Source organism: Dermacentor variabilis, chromosome 7, assembly GCF_050947875.1.
Source record: "Dermacentor variabilis isolate Ectoservices chromosome 7, ASM5094787v1, whole genome shotgun sequence".
NCBI classification, from domain to species: domain Eukaryota; kingdom Metazoa; phylum Arthropoda; class Arachnida; order Ixodida; family Ixodidae; genus Dermacentor; species Dermacentor variabilis.
The window spans coordinates 78677839-78700849 of record NC_134574.1 but is presented as its reverse complement, the minus strand read 5'-3'; the positions used below and the strand labels follow the sequence as shown (position 1 = coordinate 78700849).

At 46.1% G+C, this 23011-nt stretch overlaps 1 protein-coding gene across 1 annotated transcript in view; it reads left to right on the top strand.

Moving 5' to 3' along the window:
- The window catches only part of LOC142587552 (protein VAC14 homolog), an 89666-nt gene that overhangs the window by 47946 nt on the left and 18709 nt on the right, over nucleotides 1–23011 (top strand). Inside the window, exons 10-13 of the mRNA XM_075698656.1 lie at nucleotides 1823–1888; nucleotides 4862–5088; nucleotides 10770–10944; nucleotides 17764–17882. Coding sequence (XP_075554771.1) covers nucleotides 1823–1888; nucleotides 4862–5088; nucleotides 10770–10944; nucleotides 17764–17882 — 587 coding nt within the window. The remainder of the gene's footprint in view (nucleotides 1–1822; nucleotides 1889–4861; nucleotides 5089–10769; nucleotides 10945–17763; nucleotides 17883–23011) is intronic.

Genomic DNA, 23011 nt, shown 5'->3' with positions numbered 1-23011 from the left:
TATATTGCTTTCATTTGGATTTAATGGGGAAACTGCAGTGAAATTTTGGACTGTGTAAAAGGCCTAGTTTCAGGTAGTATAGATGTAGTAGTCCCCCTGTAAAATTCTACGTTTCCATTACCAGTCAATGCAATACAAACGTGTTACAAAGCACTTGCGAGACTAGGTCTTTGAGATATCAAAACTAAAGGAAACTGCCATCAGTACCACTCTCCATAAATTACGCAGAACTGGGAGCATTGAGAAATTGCCACTCCATTTGATTCAGTGTTCTCATGCAAAACGTGAACAAAATGTTTCAGTCAATAGCACTAGCATACATTTTATATGGCGTTGAAGCACCAAGAGCTCACTGCACAAACATCTATAGTATGTGCGAACAATGGAACCCATGGGTGACGTCCTAAGCGCCATCTGGGAGTCGTGAATGCATACGCGTAACACAACGGAATAAGCCATGTAATGCATATGTTTAATGCATAATAGATATGAATTTTGCTGGTTCTTAGTCAACAGCAGTTAATTCTGGAAGCAGTTGACAAGGAGATCGGTTACGCGGCCGATTATTACAGCGCTATTAAAAAGTGAAGCCATTCTCAGATGCGGCTGTGCAGTGCAGTGAAAAACTCCTTATATTTTCGCGTAGAATATGAATGGAATGTTGCATTCAGTAACACTTGCAACTTTCGCAGTGGCGTTGGAGCGACGTTGTACGCACAAAGCACAGAAAGCCTCTGTACATGGTGTACTCTGCGGCAGCAGCTCTCTGCAAAAGACAGCAAGGGTGGAAAGCACAACTTCACAAGCCGTGTGGCACCAGCAAACTAATTTCATGACGGCACTAACAGTTAAGTCAAAAAGGGCAGCAGTACACCTCTGTGTACTGTTTAGTTATGGTGCAGAGATGGCACTGATAGATGAAAAGGCCTGTAGAACCTCTGTTAAGCACAGCGCTTTACACAGGTTCTACGTGAGTTAGGCGTACAGGCTCGTGAGCATTTGAGCATCAGTTATAAAGATTGCCAAGGCAGTTCATACCATGGAACCGGGGTCCTCATCTGGCCTTTGGATACCTCGCCAGCTTTCCCACTGCTGCAAAACCAGTACCTTCTCCCGCTTCCCACTGATGTGCTTACGCAGTGACTCACTATAAGTGTCGCAATAAAGAAACCAGATGGCTGCAGACTGTATATTATGTAGAAATGCTAACAAAAAGTGCACAAATTACTGAATCATTTAAACAAAGTTATCAGCACCCTTTCGAGTCAGCCTAAGAGTGCCCAATGTTGCATTTGAGTCTTCGTTATGCCTTACTTGCTGTTGGAGACTACACTGAGTGAGCTTTTTTGTGGGATGAAAGACTTGTTTATATTAAATGGTAAAATAATTGTACATGCCTTCATGGCCAGCCTGTTATATGTCACGGTGTTCCATAAACATGCTTACTATGATTTAGCTTGGGCCGAACTCCGATGCCGTCTATTTAAATACATGGGAACATGGAAGTGCTTTTCTGAGATTATCTCTTGGTCGATTTTAATGAAAATTATTGTGTCTGAGAGAGGGGGGGAAAAACAGGTAGGGTCAGATTCTTTCTGACCGCTCACAGAGTCCTAAAATGCCATTAACAGAACCCATGGGTTCTATTGTAAACCTAATTTGGGAACCCCTGCCTCAGAACAAGTAATCAGTCAAACTTTCAAGCACGTAGGAAATCTCGAATGGTGAGATCCATCTGAGATTTAATCGAAGCTTCAATATCCTTGAAGCGTGCAGCCGAATTCAGTACTTCACACTGTGCTGCCATTTTCTTTTTCTTTAGATCTTTGTCCATGTGGAAGAGATATTCCCGAAGCTGCTGCAGACGCTTTCGGATCCCTCGGATGAGGTAAGGGCACTCTCTACGGTCTGGTGTTGCACCGTATGCTGACTGGAATTTGACATGAACGTGCACTACACAAAATTGATGTCAAGCGTCGCATGCAGTATCACTGTCGATACCAAGCTGTATTAAAAGAAAGCCCGAAGCTAAAGTGGCTGTTTGATTTCCTCAACTCAGATATCGTGAAGAGCACTTACACGATCTCTCAGTAGACCTGTGCGAATGTGCAAAATTATTTATCAAACACATGAAAAGCTTCACAGAAACAGCATGAAACAGGAGCAAAACGTACAAAGTATGGAATGAAAAATGTGCTGGGACGTGAAGAGTCACTTGTTAAAAACAAAGCTATCATTTTTAGGCACATGAAGCAGTTAACTCAAGGGTTGACCGGGAGGCATCACATGCGAATTGGGAGCAATAACGTGCTTAGACAACATTTTCATTTCCTTACACGAGGAGTGAAATTGTTTTCAGTGTACCTGCTAGGTTTTTATTTAAGCTACCATATTTGCACGATTCTACCACACCCCCGTTTGTAATGCACAGTTATATTACCGGCCAAATATAAAGAACACTAACTCGGTGCCAATTCTACCGCACACATCAAGTAACAAAAACCGAGTCAACGCATACTATGTCGAAGAAATTTTATGGAACGTACAAAGGTATCCAGACACGCACACAGCTGAATCTTAGCGGCTAGTGGCTATTGGAGTCCGACGACAGCTCCTTTTCGCTGTCTACTGACCACAGAAAGTCATCTTCAGTTCGGTCTAATGCATTAGAAATGCCACACGTACAGCAAACTGGAACATTGCTACCACATACCAAGGCATAAAAAAACGTCCGTTCGATTTCAGTGTAGCTAGCTACATTGCATAAAGCTTTTTTGTCCTTTTTTCTTTCTTTGTAGTAAAAAGTGGTTTCATTTTTCATTTGGAGTAGAATTAGTTTCAGTTGTAACGCGCACACAAATTTGAACATGCATTTTATTTTTTGAAAGAAAGATGCGCATTAGAGTGGTGCAAATATGGCGTGTACAGTGCACACTTTTTTATTTCTTCGGCATTACTTTTCATTTCATTCCTAGCCACCATGGTGACATCTATATGGAGGCGAAATGCAAAAATGCTTGTTCACTTAGACTTGGGAGCACACCAAACAAGGACAGATAGTCAAAATTAATGCAGAGTCCTCAGCTGTGTGTCATCCCTCATAATGCACTTTGCAGTTTCAGGATATCGAAACCCATAATACTGTCGAACCTCGATCACTCGAACTCGAAGGGGCCCGGAAATTTGTTCGAATTAAAAGGATTACTTGTTCTTGAAGTACTCTTTGCACCATAGCATGGTGCACGAACGGTGTGAGTTGTCCTCGCAGCAAGCGAGGACAATGAAACTGCCCACGCCAGCCACTGCTCGCTTCCCGATAACGGCAGAAAATGAAACTTCAAGGAGCAAGTTGATGCTAGGCCGGCGGGGCTGGCGGAACCGGCGCGGAGACCGTCGAAGGTGAGAGGAGTTGAGAGGGAAGGTGATGGGAGTGTAGTTTCAATGAAAGGCAGTAGAGAGGAAGATTAGCTTTGTTGCCAGCTTGATGGCAATGGAGTTGCTGAGGCCAGATGGGGCCTTTGTTGCTGCTTTTTTCTGCGTTCTCACATGCTTTTTCCTTCGTCTGCTGTCAGATCAGCGCTGTGTTTACATTCTTTGTCCTGCATTCTTAACAAGAGTAATGTCTTATCAATATGAGGAAGTCATTCCCACAGCTCACAATGTTGATGCGCTCCCTTCTGTTGTGGCGTTGCCGCGTTCAGAAGACAAGGAGGATGAGGTGCTGCGTGTCGCCTTCGCGACCTTGTATTCAGGGTCTCTCTTGTCCTACAGAATAGGAGCTGGCGCCCTGTCTCCAACAACCTTTTCGTCGGGACGTCTCGGTTTGGACTTGTCATTGTAAAAAAACAAGCGCAAACGAGACCAAACGAAGCGAACCAAAACAAGCGCGACCGAGAGCTGATGTGAGAGCGAAACAAGCGGCCTGGCTGAACCAGACGCAAGTACGAATAGAGTGGTCGGGCGGGTCCACATGACACTAGTTTCCCACATGTACATCACTGCAGGGGCCACTCTTATTGGTCTCCGCTCGCGGTTCGTCGCAGCGGCAAGCAAGCTGCTAAAAATTGGCCCAGGACCGGTCCTTCCCACGGCACACGTCTTGCCGCTAGTGCTGCTGGGGCGTTACGGCATGATGCAGAAATGGCGACCTTGCCATTTGAGAGAGCGTGAAATTCCTTCTACATAGTTTTTTTCTTCGCATGCAGTGTTCAGGGGTCTCTCCTAAGCTTTTCTTCTATTGCAAGATCAGAGCAATGCTGGTCGGAGGTGCCACCACGTGATTTGGTGCACTGCTCAGAACATTGCCGAAGCGCGGCATGTTCGAATTAACCATCACACCTGCTTGCGTGCTCGAATTAACAGGCGTTTTCGTCCATTAGAATACACATAACTTTGATGGGACCGCAGTGTCAGTTTGAATAAACTGGAAGTTCGAATTAGGCATGTTCGAATTAACGAGATTCAGCTGTATAACTTACATCTTTCATTGTTTCTTACAGCTTCTATGATTAATAAGGGTACATATTTTTCACAAACATTGCCAATGAGTGGCAATGTTTGCATTATAAAAGGCATTGCATTCTAAAAGAGCTGCACACTCAATGTAACAAGATTGAATAACTTTTCTCGTGCCAAAATAGCTTGAATACAAGAAGACACCTTGAGATCCGTGGTGTCACAAATTTAATGAGGGAATATTCGGCCTTAATTTTCTGCCTGGACGATCTACTTTTTTGTGCTGAATGAATGAAAACAAGGTTTTCTTTGAATATACTTCGCCACTCTCTTACTTAAGGCTTTGCTCATTACTCTAGCGGCGTGAGATTGTAGCACAGTGTTTCCGTCCTCAATGTTTGCACAGGTGGTCCTGTTGGACCTTGAGGTCCTGGCAGAAATCTCGTCGTCGAGTGCAGCCGGCGGCAGCGGCGCCACAAAACGGGCTGCCAGCAGCGGGGGTGGAGTCGGTGTGCCTGCCGGTGATGCAGTTGCTGTGCCCAATGGCTACTTCGGCAAGTTCATGCTTTCGCTGCTCGACCTGTTCCAGTCTGACCTGCAACTGCTTGAAGAGAGGGGCTCCTTCATCATCAGGTGTGTATGCATATCTGTTTAAGTAAGTATGTGCATGTATGTGCACATGTCTGTGTTTGGATGTACGTGTCTGAAAGCATCATGCTGTCGTATCTTCTTTGTCACAGATAGCAGGTTGTAGTAACATTATGATACTTTGTCATCTACTGTCGGTGTAAATTGCTCGCGTCTACTTGCCGAGGCGTGAGTGAAGTGCTATCAGCTCGGCTGCAAAACTACCCAGAAGCCAAGTAGGCACGTAAACGTGCTCTCGCGCTCTGCTCAGTCAAATTTGTCAGCAGAGCGAGGAAAGCGATGTTGCCACAGTTGGCATGAGCATTGCACACAAGTGCACTAGCGTTCATGTTAAGCGTTTATGTGGAAATTGCAGTGTTGGCATGCCGCGACGACCGCGCAAAGCCGGAAACCCAATGCCAGACCCTTGTGAAGTCTTGTGTGCTCGCACATAAATAAAGCTCAAAACTGCATGTGTGAACACGCTTATCCAATATAATCTGCATGCTTTCCGATGGCTAATCGGTTTGATCCTCACACTTGCTTTCTCTCTTTCCATTTGTGCTGAGGCAGTATTTTCAGGTGATCACTTTTGGAGATAGTTTCACTTTAGTAAGACTCGGCAATGGACGTGTGAAGTAGACCCGGGCCATCGCAAAATTGGGGGACGCATAACCAGGGTTCCATTGTACCTCAAGAATTATGCAATGATGGCGATGTCTAAGCAGTGCAAATCGCTGATGTTGAGTGACATCCACGATATTTCACGTGATGGGGCTTTCGACACGTCGGTGCCTACCGCATTTACATGATTGTAAGTCGACACACAATCGTGAGTTATAGGAATAGCAGGGGAGAGTTATTAGTAGAGTTTGCAGAACGGAATAATTTGCGGATAATGAATACCTTCTTCCGCAAGTGGGATAAACGAAAGTGGACGTGGAGGAGCCCGAATGGTGAGACTAGAAATGAAATAGACTTCACACTCTGCGCTAACCCTGGCCTCATACAAGATGTGGACGTGCTCGGCAAGGTGTGCTGCAGTGACCATAAGATGGTAAGATCTCGAATTAGCCTAGACTTGAAGGAATGGAACAAACTGGTTCATAAGAAGCTGATCAGTGAGTTAGCGATAAGAGGGAGAATAGAGGAATTCCGGATCAAGGTACAGAACAGGTAGTTGGCTTTAACTTAGGAAGAGGACCTTAGTGTTGAAGCAATGAACGACAATCTTACGGGCATCATTAAGGAGTGTACAATAGAAGTCGATGGTAACTTCATTAGAAAGGATACCGGTAAGCTATCGCAGGAGACGAAAGATCTGATTAAGAAACGCCAGTGTATGAAAGCCTCTAACCCTACAGATAGAATAGAACTGGCAGAACTTTCCAAGTCAACCAACAAGCGTAAGATAGCTGACATAAGAAAGTATAATATGGATAGAATTGAGCATGCTCTCAGGAACGGAGGAAGCCTAAAAGCAGTGAAGAAGAAACTAGGAATAGGCAAGAATCAGATGTATGCGTTGAGATACAAAGCCGGCTATATCATTACTAATATGGATAAGCTAGTTCAAGTGGCTGAGGGGTTCTACAGAGATTTATACAGTACCAGTGGCATCCACGATGATGATGGAAGAGAGAATAGTCTAGAGGAATTCGACGTCCCTCAAGTAACACTGGAAGAAGTAAAGAAAGCCTTGGGAGCTATGCAAAGGGGGAAGGCAGCTGGGGAGGATCAGCTAACAGCAGATTTGTTGAAGAATGGTGGGCAGATTGTTCTAGAAAACTGGCCACCGTGTATACCCAATGCCTCATGACCTCAAGCTTACCAGAATCTTGGAAGAACGCCAAAATAATCTTAATCAATAAGAAAGGGGACGCCAAAGACTTGACAAATTATAGACCAATACGCTTACTGTTCGTTGCCTACAAAGTATTTACTAAGGTTATCGCAAATAGAATCAAGAACACTTTAGACTTCTGTCAACCAAAGGACCAGGCAGGGTTTCGTAAAGGCTACTCAACAATAGACCATATTCATAATATCAATCGGGTGATATAGAAATGTGCGGAATATAACCAACCCTTATATATAGCTTTTGTTGATTATGAGAAAGCGTTTGATTCAGTCGAAACCTCAGCAATCATGTAGGCATTACGGAATCAGGGTGTAGACGAGCCCTATGTAAAAATACTGAAAGATATCTATAGCGGCTCCACAGCCACTGTAGTCCTCCATAAAGAAAGCAACAAAATCCCAATAAAGAAAGGCGTCAGGCAGGGAGATACGATCACTCCAATGCTACTCACAGCGTGTTTACAGGAGGTATTCAGAGACCTAGATTGGGAAGAATTGGGGATAAGAGCTAATGGTGAATACCTTAGTAACTTGTGATTCGCTGACGATATTGCCTTGCTTAGTCAATCAGGGGACTAATCGCAATGCATGCTCACTGACCTGGAGAGGCAAAGCAGAAGAGTGGGTCTAAAAATCTTCAGAAAAATTAAGTAACGTTTAACAGTCTTGGAAGAGAACGGCAGTTTACGATAGGTAGCGAGGCACTGGAAGTGGTAAGGGAATACATCTACTTAGGGCAGGTAGTGACGGCGGATCCGGATCATGAGACTGAAATAATCAGAATAAGAATGGGCTGGCATGCGTTTGGCAAGCATTCTCAGATCATGAACAGCAGGTTACCATTATCCCTCAAGAGAAAAGTGTATAACCAGCTGTGTCTTACCAGTAATCACGTATGGGACAGAAACCTGGAGGCTTAGGAAAAGGGTTCTACTTAAATTGAGGACGGTGCAACGAGCTATGGAAAGAAGAATGATGGGTGTAACGTTAAGGGATAAGAAAAGAGCAGATTGGGGTGAGGGAACAAAGGTGAGTTAATGACATCTTAGTTAAAATCAAGAAAAAGAAATGGGCATGGGCAGGACATGTAATGAGAAGAGAAGATAGCCGATGATCATTAAGGCTTACGGACTAGATTCGAAGAGAAGGGAAGCACAGCAGGGGGCGGCAAAAAGTTATGTCGACGGATGAGATTAAGAAGTTTGCAGGGACAACATGGCAACAATTAGCACATGATCGGGGTAGTTGGAGAAGTATGGGAGAGGCCTTTGCCCTGCAGTGGGCGTAGCCAGGCTGATGATGATAAAGTCGACTCTAGTGTAAATCAACCCCCCCATATCGCATGTGAGGGGCAAAAAAAGAGCATACCCGAGGGTGCATTCCATAATGAAAATTTATTAGTAGCTAGCATGGTCACTGGACTACTTGTCTTGTGCCATCATCATTGCTGCTATGGTTCCACAGCGCGTTGTCATTTAGCAAAATTCCATGTTTGGCAAACGACCGCACCACGACATCTTGTAGAACAGCAGCCCACCGTATGCACCCAACCACACACAGCCGTCTGGGAGGATCTTTTGACAGGTCCGGTTGGCTTAAGTTCGCGGTCTTGTGCCGCCAGCCACTCGTACTCTGGCGGAGCAGGTCCTTAAAAGGCGAAGACCCGGGCTTGTTTCATGAGCATGTCGTACTTCACTGGCAGGGACCGATCAGGCATTTAAGCTACGTATGCCGCAAGCTTGGCCTACAACTCCGGAAAGTGTCCGGACTTTGCCCCTGGGAAATTCTTCACTTGCCGTCACAGGTGAAAATTTTGTTTCGCTGCAGTCGCCACTCTCGCACCACCCGTTCAGAAACATCGAACTTGCAGCCCACTGCGCAGTGATTTGTTTCTTCGGCGTAAAGGATGGCAGCCCTCTTTAACGCGGCTGTGAACGAGCGCCGAATGTTTAGTGACCCTGGAGCATGCATGACCACTGTGAAAGCATGGAAATGGCACATAGCTGGCAGTCAAGTCGAACGCATCAAGGAAAGAGAAACATGTGAGTGCTGTCTGGTCTTCCATGAACTATCGATACTCCCCGCGAGCGCCGCCATTCTTAGGGTGCCGCCGCGAATGGAACAGCGGCACTTTCATCAACTATCGACATCCCCCAATAAGTGTTGTGTGCACTGTACAACTCAAAAATGTTGAAAAACCCTTCCAAAAAAGCTAACAAACACGCGGGATAGCGAAAAGCTACAGGTAGGGCCATAGAGCAAACATAAAGTTGTAACTATGTTGTAGCTCCCCTGATATCTCGTTGGTCTCACTTTTTTGGCAGTACCATGTTTTGGTTTCGATTGTAAGTAGACCCCCCCACTTCAGATTTTCAAATAAAAAAAAATAGGTTGACTTACAATGGTGTAAATATGGTACATGCGACAGTGTTTTCTTGGCTCTGTGCAAGCTTCGCTGTTGCCCATAGACGCCCAACGTGTCGGGTGCCGAGTCGCACAATATCTCTCAAAAGTGATCTGCCAAAAGTACCGCTCCTGGTACATTGAGCTTTTGTGAGAAATTTAATGGCTGCTGCATGGCCAGGGGCGTGTATTTTCGTGAGTTTGCTTATCTTCAAGTTTTTCCCAGTTTTTACAACATCGAGTTAACGGGGTTTTACTGTCCAAGTATGGTGATCTGTTAAATTTTCTGCAGTCACTCCAGTGTATCCGAATTATTTTCACTGTACGCCTTGCTACCCGCAATGCAAAACAAATGCTTCTTTTACTAAAGCGTTTCTGACAACCGTATGCATGGCTGCTCATCATGGACAACAGGAGCCTCCAGAAAGCCCTCCATTTCGGGCGGTGTGCACACTCACATGCACGAACTGCAACGTGAATGACATCAGAGAGCTGCGCTTTTCTTTCCAGCAAAAAAAAAGGAAATATGCACTGTCACGTGATGACGGTTGTCCATTAGGAAGGAGGAAGCGCACAGCTTTTATGCACGAGGAAGGGAGAATGGTGGAGTGCCGGCATGGGGTTCGAAGGATTGTAAGATTCAAAGGATGGTGCTAATTCTGTTTATTGACAGACTTCACTTGAAAGGCACTGACAAGCATGGTAGGTACACATGCGTTAGATAATTGCTGGCCAATTGCCCGCAGACCCGAACACGGCTTCTGTGGCCATCAGTCTAGCTTTTGCATGTGATCTCAGGCTTGACTACTGATAAGCCACTTGTACAGACATATTAGCGGCAAGCTTGCTGCAACTTCCTGCCACCCACCGCCACGCTTATCAGCAGCAAATTTTCTTCACATGGACGCAGCCAAGGCAATTAGGTCTAACCAGCACTGCTAGCGAGCAAAGTCTTGGTTTGGTTCTGTTCACAGTGGCTGTTCTAAACTCATAGAACCAAAGAACCATCTCACAATCAAAAGGGAGTGTACAACGACAATCTGAATGATCCGTGACTTTGTTTACAACCTCCGTTTTTGCACCATCATTGATGTGCATGAATCATTTTTGAAAAACTGAGCGAGGCACAAAATGTATCCCGAGTCCCCCGCTACGGCTGCCTCAACATGAACGGCTGGTTTTGGCATGTAAAATCCCAGAGCTCGATTTGTAACAGAGCGAGGCACCATACGGCGTCCGAATTAAACCTCGTCTTGCCGTGATGCATTGGTTTGGTTCTATGAACAAGATGGCGGTGCTGTGGGCATGTCCGAAAAATCAAGCATCCAAAAAATTGGTTGGCAACTGTACAATGGAAGAGCTCTGTTTATAAAAGTGCTTTCCCAGACTGCCGCCTTGTTGTGCGCATTTAATGCATGGCCCAGGCAGCTGTGCGTTTTGCTGAGTGCGGAGGACATCTACCAGTCCCTGTCGGAGATCCTGCTCGGCCGGGAGGACCTGCGCTTTGCGGCACACATGGTGCAGACCCTCAACACCATCCTGCTCACCTCCACCGAACTGTTTGAGCTGCGCAACCAGCTTAAGGACCTCAACACCAAGGTTGGTGGTGTGTTGATGCGTGTCTCTGCACAAACGCAGCAACCTGTTTGCATCCCTCTTCAATGTTGTGAACATGAGAGTCACGGGCCAATGATGTCACAGGGCTCTACATATAAAGTGACGCCAAGAAACACCGGAGGCCACATTTGCTTCATTAGGCACCCTGCATGTAAACGCCTGCTTTTGTTTGGCTTTAGCCAAGGCTTGTGTTACAAGTTGGGGTTGGCGAATACTGAATAGCAGATTTTGAATTGAATCAAGAAAAAAGAGCCAAATACCATCATTCTATTTTTTTAATAACCAGTACCCACAGGGAATGATGTTGCCGTGGTCAGTGCCTTGACATGCACAGTGTTCTCAGGGCGAGTGATATCTATTGGTCAGTACCAGGTTCGACCAGGTAGACCGGTCCAATCGAGATCATGAATGGTACAGTAAAACCTAGTTAGTTCGGAAATTCTATTAATTCGGAGGCGCTGTCTGATACCGTCAAACATGTATATAACCCTATGGCACAAAACTCCCGTTTATTCGGACATATTTGGTCGTACTTCAGTTAATTTGGACAGTTCACGGAGCTCAGAGGCATGTGAGGCATATAGGATTGGGTGGCACTAGGGGGTGTTCAAATCGCACCACCAGCGATGGCATCTCCGATTAGCATGCGCCGATCTCAAAGGCCATGCTTGCATCTGCTGGGAGTGCCGAAAGGCCGGAAATATGTCAAGGCAGCCATGTTTACTTTATTGCTACATAATAGACAAACCTACGTCTAAAAAAAACATGGCGGCAATGACGTACTTCTGGCTATGCAGTCGCTTTTGGCACTTGGCACTACCTCTGCATCGCTATGGTTATTGGCACAGTAGTTATCGGTCTATGCTAGCAACCCTAATCTATACATACATGTCTTTTCTTTGTATTGCTGTCCGCCATTTCCTAGCGTTGTCTTTTGCTTGTGCAGTTGTGTGGTTGCAGAGTTGTGCAGCTTTTTTTCATTGTCATTTTTATCGTGTTTATCGGTTTGTGTCAGGTGCATGTGTGAGGACGGCGAAACATTTTTTGTGTGCGTGTTAAATTTTGTTTGCACTTTTCTTTTTTCTGTTTATACTTTGTTTTTTCTTGACATCGTGCATGTACCTGTCGCCTTGTTGCCGCGCCACCATGTGCTCTCATGCCCCACCGAAGCGGGCGAAGTATGATGCAAAGGATTTGGCAGCGAAACTAGAAATATTGAAAGCTGTGAAGGCAGGGGTGCCTTGGCAAGTCATAATGAATAAATTCAACGTGAAGAGAAACACACTCAGCACGTACAGTCGAACCCGACTATATCGAACCCGTTTACATCGAATTATTCTATATATCGAACAATTTCTGGACACGATATAGTTACAATGAGTATATATCGTAAAAATTACGCTTACATCAAACAAAAATAGCAGCGACACCCGATATATCGAATGTCAAGCGGCGGAAAGTGCCCCCGGAAGTTGGCTTTCCCTCGCGGTGGCGGAGAAAAATCGGCTGCGCGGCTCCATCCAACCGCTCTCCCTACCGTGACCGCGCCCGACCGCGCTGCCTCAGACAAGCCGTCGGCACCACCCCTGCAAAAAATGATCCTGGCCCGCCCACAGCACTTGCTCAGACAGCCAATCAGATGCTCTTGTGCCCTTGTCGTGCAAGATGGCGAAAGTGCGACCTGTCTTGCTGTTTTTGTGTGCGCTTTGTAGGCCTTCTCCCGCAGTGTTGCCGTGATGAAGCGGCAGAATTTGCCTTTCGTCGTGAAGCTCGCGATCATAAATCGTGTCGAACGCAGTGAGAAGTCGGATGTCCCCGCAGAGCACAAGGTTCCGAGGAGCACTCTCGGCACGATCTTGAAGAATAAGGGGGAGATTAGGGCTAAAGCGTCCAAACTCGCGACCCGGTGCCCGTGGTGCCCAACCCGTACGCACGGCCGCGTACGAGTGCTTAATCTGAAATTGCTTCAGCCGTGCCGACTTCCGCGTGCTCGGTGATGACCGTAAATTTTGATGAATGCGACGAAGCCGTTGCCAGTGTTGCCGAAGTTTGGAGCGAACTGTCAGAAATTCCGGAAGCTGTTGACGAATCAACGGTGGATGAGTTTGTGAGCGCAAATGATTTGTCGCGACCACGGGAGAGCCCGAAAACGAAGACTACATTGCCAACATCGTACCGAGCACAAGTGAAAGTGGGCACAATGAGGATAGCAACGACGGCCCCACATCCTCCGAAATGATTGGTGCGCTCGCAATAGTCCGGTGCTTCTGCGCGAATGCGGAAAGTTGCGGCCTCAGCTGCTCCGACTCCTTAATGTGGAAAAGTGCGTGCGTCGCAGGCAGCGAAATTGCCAAAGCAGAAGAAAATACAGTACTATTTCGTGCGAAACTAAGCTAGTTTAATCAATAAAGTGATCTTATAAATGGTACGTGCTTTCATGACACCCAATTATTTAGCAGGCTTATATCGAATTATGCTCTATATCGAACTGATAGGCATTTTTTTGCGAGTTCGATATAGCCGGGCTCGACTGTATGTGAAAAATGAAGCGGAGATTTTTCAGGCGTACGACAGCAACAAGTTCGCTGACAACAGGAAGAGGCTGCGAACGGCAGCGCACCCGAAACTTGAAGAAGCATTGTTAAGATGGATTGCCAATTCGCGCAACGCACAGCTGCTTTTGAGTGGCCCCCTTATCTGTGTGCAGGCCAAAAAGTGCGGGCTGAAGCTCAGCATCGAAGACTTCAAGGCATTGGAAGGCTGGTTCAACTAATTTAAGAAAAGACACGGCCTGGTCTTCTGAAGCGTGTGCGGAGAGAAAAGGGCTGTAAATGAAGGCGTCAAAGATTGGAGGGCCGGATTACTTGCACATGTAGCCGATTATGCTGCCTGCGGCATTTTTAATGCAGATGAGACGGCCCTCTTCTACAAAGCCCTGCCAGATAAAACCATCACATTTAAGGGGGACCCTCCCATTGGCAGTAAACAAAGCAAGGACAGAATACAGTCGAACCCCGCTACAATGAACGCCGCGTCAACGAAATTTTCGCTACAACGAAATATTTCCAATTCCCCGTCAGCTAGCCATAGAAGTCAATGCAAAAAAAGTTCTCACCACAACGAACAATTTTTCAGGCTTGTTTTCGCTTGAATGAAATTTTCGTTCGGTTGAGCTGAGCGTTAAAATTTCTTTTGCGATAAAATAAACATAACCCCAATCGTCTGCAATTTTTGTGCATCCTCGCTGCTTAGGTTCACCAAAAGCGTGCACCCACTGCACTGTCGCCGATAAACAAACTCACGGAGGGGTGCCATTGTTTGGTGGTGATGACGATGGGGCTAGCCTTCTTACGACAAGGCGCAGACCCACTTTTCCAAACGGGAGCCACAGCCAATCCATATCCATCCTAGGTCACGCGATCACTGTGCAACGCGGCGACGCAGATTTTCGTTTGTGCTTGTGCACGAGGCCAGCATGGCAACAAAGCGGAAGTTTCTTTCCTTGGAGGTGAAGGCTCGAATCATCAGCGAAGCTTCGAGCGGCAGAAAGAAAGGAGACGTTGCAGCAGAGTTCCGTATCTCCAACAGCACACCGTCGACAATTTTTAAGTCAAAGGACGCGATCACCAGTGCTCTTTCTGCGAGGGTGTCCACCAACCGGAAAAAGTTGACTCAAGCTGCACACGAGGATCTTGAAAAGGAATTGTTTACATGATTCCTCGACATGCATGCCAAGAAAATGCCAATCAGCGGAAGTGTGCTGAAGCATAATGCACTTAACTATGCTTGCATGCTCAGCATTGATGATTTTAAGGCAAGCACAGGTTGGCTGACCTGCTTCAAGGCCCGACACAACATCGTTGCGAAAGTGTTGTGCGGCGAACAAGATGCATCGGCCCCACCTCGTGCACTGGATTCAACGGATGCTTTTGACGTCGTTCGTAGTTTCATTGGCACCCACGATGACGACGTCGCAATGCAGCTGCTGACCGAGTGCGAACATCGCACCAAGGCGATGATGACCAGAGGTCGGAAGCGAACAAAGATGACCGACTTTTTTCGGAAATGAATGACGTTTTTGAATGTGCAGTCAAATCTGACAGTGTTTTGGGTCAGATTTCGTCACAACGAAAGGTAACCGACATTATCCAGAAATAAATGATGTTTGTTAGTGTGTAGTAAAATTTGACAGTATTTTGGGGCAAATTTTGCCACAACGAAATTTTCGCTTCAACGAAATTTTTCGCGCATCCCGTGAGTTTTGTTGTAGCGAAATTCGACTGTAACAGTTTTGCTGGCTGCCAACATGACTGGCACGGATTGATAATCGACAAAGCAGAAAAGTCGAGATGCTTCAAAAGCATAAAGAAACTTCCCGTAGACTATCGCTCGAATTGAAAGGCGTGGATAACCTCAGCTATCTAGAATAATTAGTGCTTTTGTGCAAAATCGCACAATGTGCCTATTGTTCTAGATAACTGCAGTGCGCGAAATAATGTGTTGGGCTGACAAACATACCGCTGCTTTTTTTGCCGCCTAACAGAATGGCTTCCCTGCAGCCTCTGGATCAGGGAAGCCATTCAGTATGTGAAAGGCCAATACAGAAGACAAGTGCTTAAGCGCATGTTGCTGTGTATGGAGGCAAAGAAAAAATGTGATGTAACTCTGCTCAGTGCAGTGCACAAGGTGGCGCATGTGTGGAGCAACATGCTGCCCGCAGTAATTGCGAACTGCTTCCGACACAGCGGCTTTGTCCATGACGGTGATTCTTGGGAAGCCGGGGATGCGGATGTTAGCCAAAATGCCGAGGAAGATGACAGTCGCTTCGATAGACTTCTGCCTCTGGACGTCCCGCTGGACAAATACATCCACATCGATGGTGCCATTGCCGGTCGCCTCAACGATGACAAAATACTAGATGTACTAGGCGATGAAGAGCCCGACTCTGATAGCGAAAATGCACCGGCATGGATGCGTTTAGCAGTGCGGCTGCTACTTTAGTAGTTTAGCGTCGCGCCGCACTGCTAAAGGGGCCGATGATGCCCTTAAAGTTCTGGAGGACATCTGTGTCGTTTCTCCCAACAATCTGCGCGGACTGCACCACCTACAAGAACTCCGAAAAATTGTGCTTTCTGCGCAAATTTTTTGCACGCAACAAGTGACAATAACCAGTTATTTCATGAAGTAAAGGTATGTTGATGTTTTAGGCATTTTTTGAGTTATTATTGTCGAAACCTCATTAATTCGACATTCGGTTAATTCTGACATTTTCTCCGGTCCTGTGAAATCCGAATTAATGGGGTTTTACCGTGCGCGAATGGAGGAAACAAAAGCAGCGCGTGTGGAAAGCACGGACACATGTAAAGATCGGGCCAACTATCCACAGGAAGATGTGCTGATCGTATCGGATACGTGAGTTTAGTGTTCATGCATGCAGAATCGCCCAGATCGCAGTTTTCTACCCACGTGCGAGCAGACAGACAGACATTGCATGCAAGCTTGCGGTAGTTGCCAGCTGGTCGACCACAGACACGAACTCCACTTCAATGCCTGTTGGTCTAACCCGTACATATGATTGTGTAACCGATCACTGATAAGTCACCTGTAGGAACATTAGCGACAAGCTTTTTGCGGCGGTTTGTGGCCCATTATCACACCGGCCAGCTGCGAATTTTTGTCACGGCCAGATTTTTAGCCACACTGTCTAGCTAGTTAGGCCTAATTGGATACGCGTTGTACACAAATTTGCACGTTAATTCGCTGGCAGCCATAGCCACCACCACAACAACACTAGGCCTAGCCATTTCAATGTTTGCTACCAAGCTTCTTGCTGTTTGGTGCTGTGTCTTTCATTGAAAGAATTCGCCGCTGTGAGTAATGGTGCTGACACTGCCTTTGTAATCCTCGTCAATGGCTTCGAAGCTCAGAAAGCACAACGCAGTGCATATGCCAGTTTCCGAAAGTCAGCTTCGCCTATGTACAACTTTGTTATGTGGTGAAGCATATGCAAAGCATTGCGTTGAAGCAAATTAAGAGTGGGAAGGGCCATTATCATGGCACGCGGTATTTGTTACTTAATTTACACACATGCTCCCGCCGTCTCCTGCTGCAGTACGAGGACCGATACGCCTAATAAGCACCAACACGCCTGACGTCACAGGCGAGTAAAAGCTCTCGAGTAACACCTCTCGCCTCCTCTACTCCATGCGTACGTGCTACTGCCATGGGAAGACTGGAGAAAGGCCGGACGCCCGAAGAAGAAGTGGCTTACCAGGAAGAGCGCCGTACTGCCAAGTGAGAAGCGATGCATCGCTGCTGAGCTGATCTGGAACACTGCACCGAAGGTGCGGCTGAGAAGAGGCGATGCCGTGCTGAGGATACCCAATTTCAGTCCAGGGAACGCGAGAGTCGGCGTCTGATTGCTTGACGTCACTCAGAAAGCGATCCCGACCTTCAACTGCTCAAAGACTTCTGGTGTCAAGCCCGCCGAGACAACAACTTAGCAAAACCTGGTATAACCTCGCAAAACCTACAAACAACTTAGGCACACCACGTAAAAGCTAGGTGATCACAAGCTCCGCTGTTGAGTCCAGCCTTGCACCACTAGTGCAAGCTGCACACATTTTTTTGTTCGCGATTCTATTCAATATGTGATTCAAAATCTGCTACTCGGTGTTCGTACACTAGTTTATTGCTCTGCTGTTTCTTGGGTGTCACAGTGTATTGAATTTTATTTCTCATATATGAAGTTCATGCACTGAAGTAGATGCCACACTTCAATTTATTTGTGTTTGTGTGCAGGAGAGCTGCTCGCTGTTTTGCTGCCTGTACCGGTCTTGGTGCCACAACCCGGTTGCCACGATATCCCTGTGCCTGCTCACCCAGAACTACGAGCACACCTGCTCCCTGCTGCATCTCTTGTATCCACAACAGCATTATAACAACAATGTTTGTTTGGGAAGTGTCTTCCATTGGATATAACATGCGGGAGTTTAGTACTGTGCACACAAAGCCCTTAGGTGCATTATAGCATATAGTAGCTCAACAGTGTACATGAACAGGAAGAGCAAGCGTTGCGGGTTACATATGCCCACTATCGCCTGGGTTTAGCATTGTGAACTTTGCATATTTAGCATAGCAAGGCACCCATTCAAATTTGCCCCTTCGGCTTGATCGTTGTTTGGGTTCACAAAAATGTTTGGCAAAACTGGATTTCACTCTGTCTTGTTTGGCTTCAAGGACAGTGTCTTAGCATCACCCGTAAACATCAGCGCCTAGAGGGGATACAGTCAAACCTCCTTAAAAGAATGCTGCATTAACAAACATTTCAGATTAACGAATATTTAAGAAATTCTGCACCAACTGCTCATAATTTCAATGTAAAAATATTTCAAACTACGAACTTTAGAATACAGAACCTTTCAGAATGCTGATAACACCTCAGCACGGTTGACTTCGTTTAATTCAATCCTAGCTGGACCATAAAACTGGTTGAATTAGTGGGCACTTTGAATTAAACAAAGGGCAGAAAAAGCGCCGAAACAGGCTGTTAATTTATTTGGTAGTGTTGACTATAAAGCTAGCTTTACCGCAATAATTCATTTCTATGTGGTGAAGCAAATTAAACGGCAAAAAGTGCTGCTGTTGCGGGACATAGCATGTGATCCTTAATTTACTCACACACACATGCTCTCTCCAGTCACAGTACGAGCGCCGATACGCCTAATAACAGTAATGAATTTACTAACAGGCCTTCAGAGTTTTAGATAGATCCCTGCTTGTTTTTTTTTTTTTTTTTTTTGCTATATACCTCCCCTTGGCTTTGAGCATTTTTTTTTCCATTTTACTGCCTTTCTTTTCATTAGCGCTCCCAAAGCACGGATGGTTTTCGTCTGCTTTTCGGTGCACGGTGCATGCGTGCGCATATAATTAAGTAATGCATAATCAGCTCCATTAACAGTCTCATATAGGAGACATGCATGGAGGGCAAAGCAAGGGCTCAAATCGCCAAAGCAACATCAGAAACAGCTCTGAATGGCCACCAGTATGCTTATTAGGCATCTAGTTGCTTGTCGTATGACTGGAGATGGTGCTTGCATACCTGTATTATTAACAAATGCATTCTATGTCCCGTGACAGTCGCCCCTATTCTTCGTAGTATGCTTCACTGCAGTAAATTGCCTATGCCTCGCCACATAACACAACTGTCTTGCGGTGAAGCTGACCAGTCAAGTTCGAATTATTCGGTGAAGGCCACTTTTAGGATCGAAATAACAGAAGTTTGGGCCAATAGAAAAGCATGGCTGCTTGTCGAGACCTTCGGTCGGGATTGAATAAACTGAAAAATCAATATAATGGAAGTCTACTGTGCTGCGAACTCGTATTCTGAAATGCGGGGATTCTTAAATTTTAGTTTATCTGTCATAGCAGTGAGAGCTGTAAGCTAGCAGACAATGCAGGGAAAAGAACGGATGCCTTGCAACTTGCTTCCCACAAGAACCTGAGAGGGTGCGGGAGGAGAAAAATGCGAGCGGGTGACTTGTTTCTTTCGGTGGCGGATGCAACAGTGCAACAGGTTTTGTTTCCAGAAAAGCAGGGAGCATGCACTCGGAAAATTGAGACGATGTGGGAGCAGAAAAGCAAATGCTTAAGTAAGATGTTTTCTTTTTCTTTTGTTGTGGAAAGACGTGACGCAGCACGTACCAACGTGTATTGGAAGTGCATTCCGGCATTCATGTTGCCATGAGTTCAGCTCTTCCTATCGTGAAATAGGGAAGCAATTTGCTTTGAGCGAGAAAGTGGACATTTTTGGCGAAACAGAGGAAAGAAAGAAACAAGCTCTCATGGCTAAAGAGCACGGAGTGGCGCAATTGACGATCGCCACAATTGTCAAGGATAAGGACAACATGCTGAAGCATGAGCGCGTATCACAGCTTGCCCCACCAAGGAAGTGACTGCGGCTTGGTGATTTCCAAAATATCGATGTAGTGGTGTTAACTTGGTTTAAAGACGTGAGAGCCCACAATGTGCCCATGTCAGGCCCAATGCTGTTGGAGAAAGTGCACCAGTTCGCTGCAATTCTGGATGTGACCAGCTTCGAAGTGTCTTCTGGCTGTCTACACCGTCTTTGCCAATGAAACAGAGTAACCTGGCAGAATGTGTCTGGCGAGAAGGCAGCAGATGCAGAAGCAGCAGCCATGTGGAGGGAGGAACATTTCCAGGAAATGGTCGAGCCTTACACTGTGGCTGATATATTCGATGCAGACGAGAAGGCCTATTTCTGTCAGCTGCTCCCAGTCCAGACTATGCATTATAAGGAGGAAGACAAGAAAGGTGACAAGGAGTCGAAACTTTGAGTTACCATGCGGTATTGCTGCAGTGCGACTGGCACAGAAAACTTAAAGCCTCTTGTGATCCGGAGGTTTTCAAAGTTGCACAGCGTGAAGAATGTAGTGTATCTGCTGTGTGAGTATTGGGCTAACCAGTGTGCCTGGATGACCCGCAAGCTGTTTTTCAAGTGGCTGCTGATGGTGCACAAAAAGATGAGGAAGGAGGGCCGAACATTCTGATTGCTGATAATTGCTTGTCGCGCATTGTCAACTTATGACTTACAAATGCGTATCTAGAGTACCTGCTGCCGAACTGCACATCTGTAGTGCAGCCACTGGACTAGGGCATCATAAGGACTGCTATGTTGCACTTTCGAAAGTGCCTCATTCAGCAGCTCCTTATAAATCTGTGCCTCCAGCACATCCGTCAGGCTGTGGAAATGTTTACTGGCACATGGTAGAGCGTCACATCGACTACCATCCAAAACTGCTGGAAAAAAGCAGGCTCGATGAAAGCAGATGCCCAACTACAGAATGAGGAATAGGCAACAGGGGGCATTTCAAGGAAGCTCTGGAGCAAGGTTGCAAGTAGCTAGCCACCGATCCTTCAGTCACATTTGATGATAAAGTCCAGTGTGACAAGGCTTCGTTGACATCTGCGGAGCTGACCACTGATGACATCCGGCAGAGCATCCAGGGCATGGTGATTCAGGATGAGGAAGGCAGCAGCGATGACATGGTCTGTGATGTTGACTTATGATGGTATTGCTGTAGCACCTGAAGATTGCTGCGAGTTCCTGTTGGCCGCAGATTTATTGCACTACTTAGAAGCTCCACATATTCATAGGTAAAAAACTGCACACCACCCGAAGCAGTTCTTAAGAATATAGACGATCTGAGATCATTCGTGTAGCATTGTTTGTGCTGCATCCATCAGAAAAAGATCATGGACTACTTCAAATAAACATGCATTGTCTGACAATCACATGTCATGTGACATCACGAAATCACATCATCTGACATCACGAAATCACATCATGTGATGATCACGTCTGCATTTTTGTGAGAAATGAGTTCGACATACTGTTGCAAAGGTAGGACATCTGCGTTACTGAATTGTAATTGTTATGGTCAGTTTTGGGGCTTTCATTATGACGACCTTTGAAAATAACAAACATTTTGCCACTGTCCCCTGAAGTTTGTTATACCGAGATTTCACTGTAGCGCTTCTTGCACCGTGACAAGCACACTATCTTGGCACTGTGCCAGGAACGCTGTTGCTCATGGTGCTGAGCCACGCAAATACAATAGTACCCTGAAAATGACTGGCCGAGAACACTGCTCCAGAATGCCTGCCTCCCGAGAAGCATGTTTTTAACTGTGAATTGTCAAATATTCACTTTGCTATAACCGATGTTGCGGTGGATCCTGCACTTTTGGTTGCATAATAGCCGTAGGTTAGCCCATGAAATAAAGCTTGGCCAACCAACATTTTTCTAACTCTGTTGTATCGGATAATTCATTATGTCCTTGTTCGTTATCTCGCAGTTCGACTTTATATAGAACACTGTGCTGCACCAGGCCCCTGCAAGTGCACTTCTCCTAATGGCTATGCCATCACTTGCACTGAAAAAAATTGGTTTTAAATTTCTGCAGATGGCCGAAGTGAATCTGACCCCTACCCACCAGTTGGACACATTTTACAGTGAAGTTGTACATGTCTAGGCAAAATGCTTGTGGTCCGACCATAGAAACCCCTTAAGCAATGGCTCATACCCTCGTAGACGCGACCTTTCCATTACGGCGAAAGAAGTGAAATTCTATGCTGGAATGATGAGTGGCAACGGAGCCATCTGTGGAAGACGGCGACACTCGAGCCATTGCGGATGATAGTTTTTTGTACAATGGAGGCAACTATGGAAGAACACAACGATGACGAACACGGGAGCAGTGGCGCTAGCGCATTGGTGCGGCTGGTGCTGCATATTTTTACTGCAAACCTGTATTGACTCTTTTCATGAAGCAGTTTGTTCTAGAGACATAAGATGGCGCTGTCGGCGATGCGCCGCACGTGGCATCAGCGACAGCGCATGAATACGAAACCATTATCGCTTCCACCTTGCTTCTGTGCGATCAGCTATCAGAAATGCAACTGAGTTTTCGCTAACGCACTGTGCTCCAATCATGTGGGATTGAATCATGTGGATTGAAGGCGTGTACAGTAATTGGCTGCAAATATAGTGACTGGCATATTAAGGAATGGAACAAATCTTTGTGGCCAAGTTTGCGGCCTGCTGCTGCAACTGTCTGAACATGTTACCGGCACTTCGAGATGTACGATTTTCCTCGAGTATAGATAAATTCGCTCATTCGCCAGCGTTGTATTGGTAACATTCAAAGAAAATGCTTCAGCCGCAGAATGTTGACAAGAGGGAGTACCGCTCGTTAAACAATGACAAAGGGAGTAGCACAGCTTCCTGTCACAGTATGTTTCGCGCACAGTGTCTGCACACATCTACCCCAACTGGCACGACGGAACCTTATGCCCACTCTATTACCAACTTGTCTATGAGTGAATGGGCATACACTTGAATCATATAAGCACAATGAATGACAGACTACACCGATAGGGCATAAATGGCCGATACTCAATGTTTTGTGACAGTCCATAAGAGCAAGCCAGTTACTGGCGAATATACATCTTTGCTACAAGGTATTAC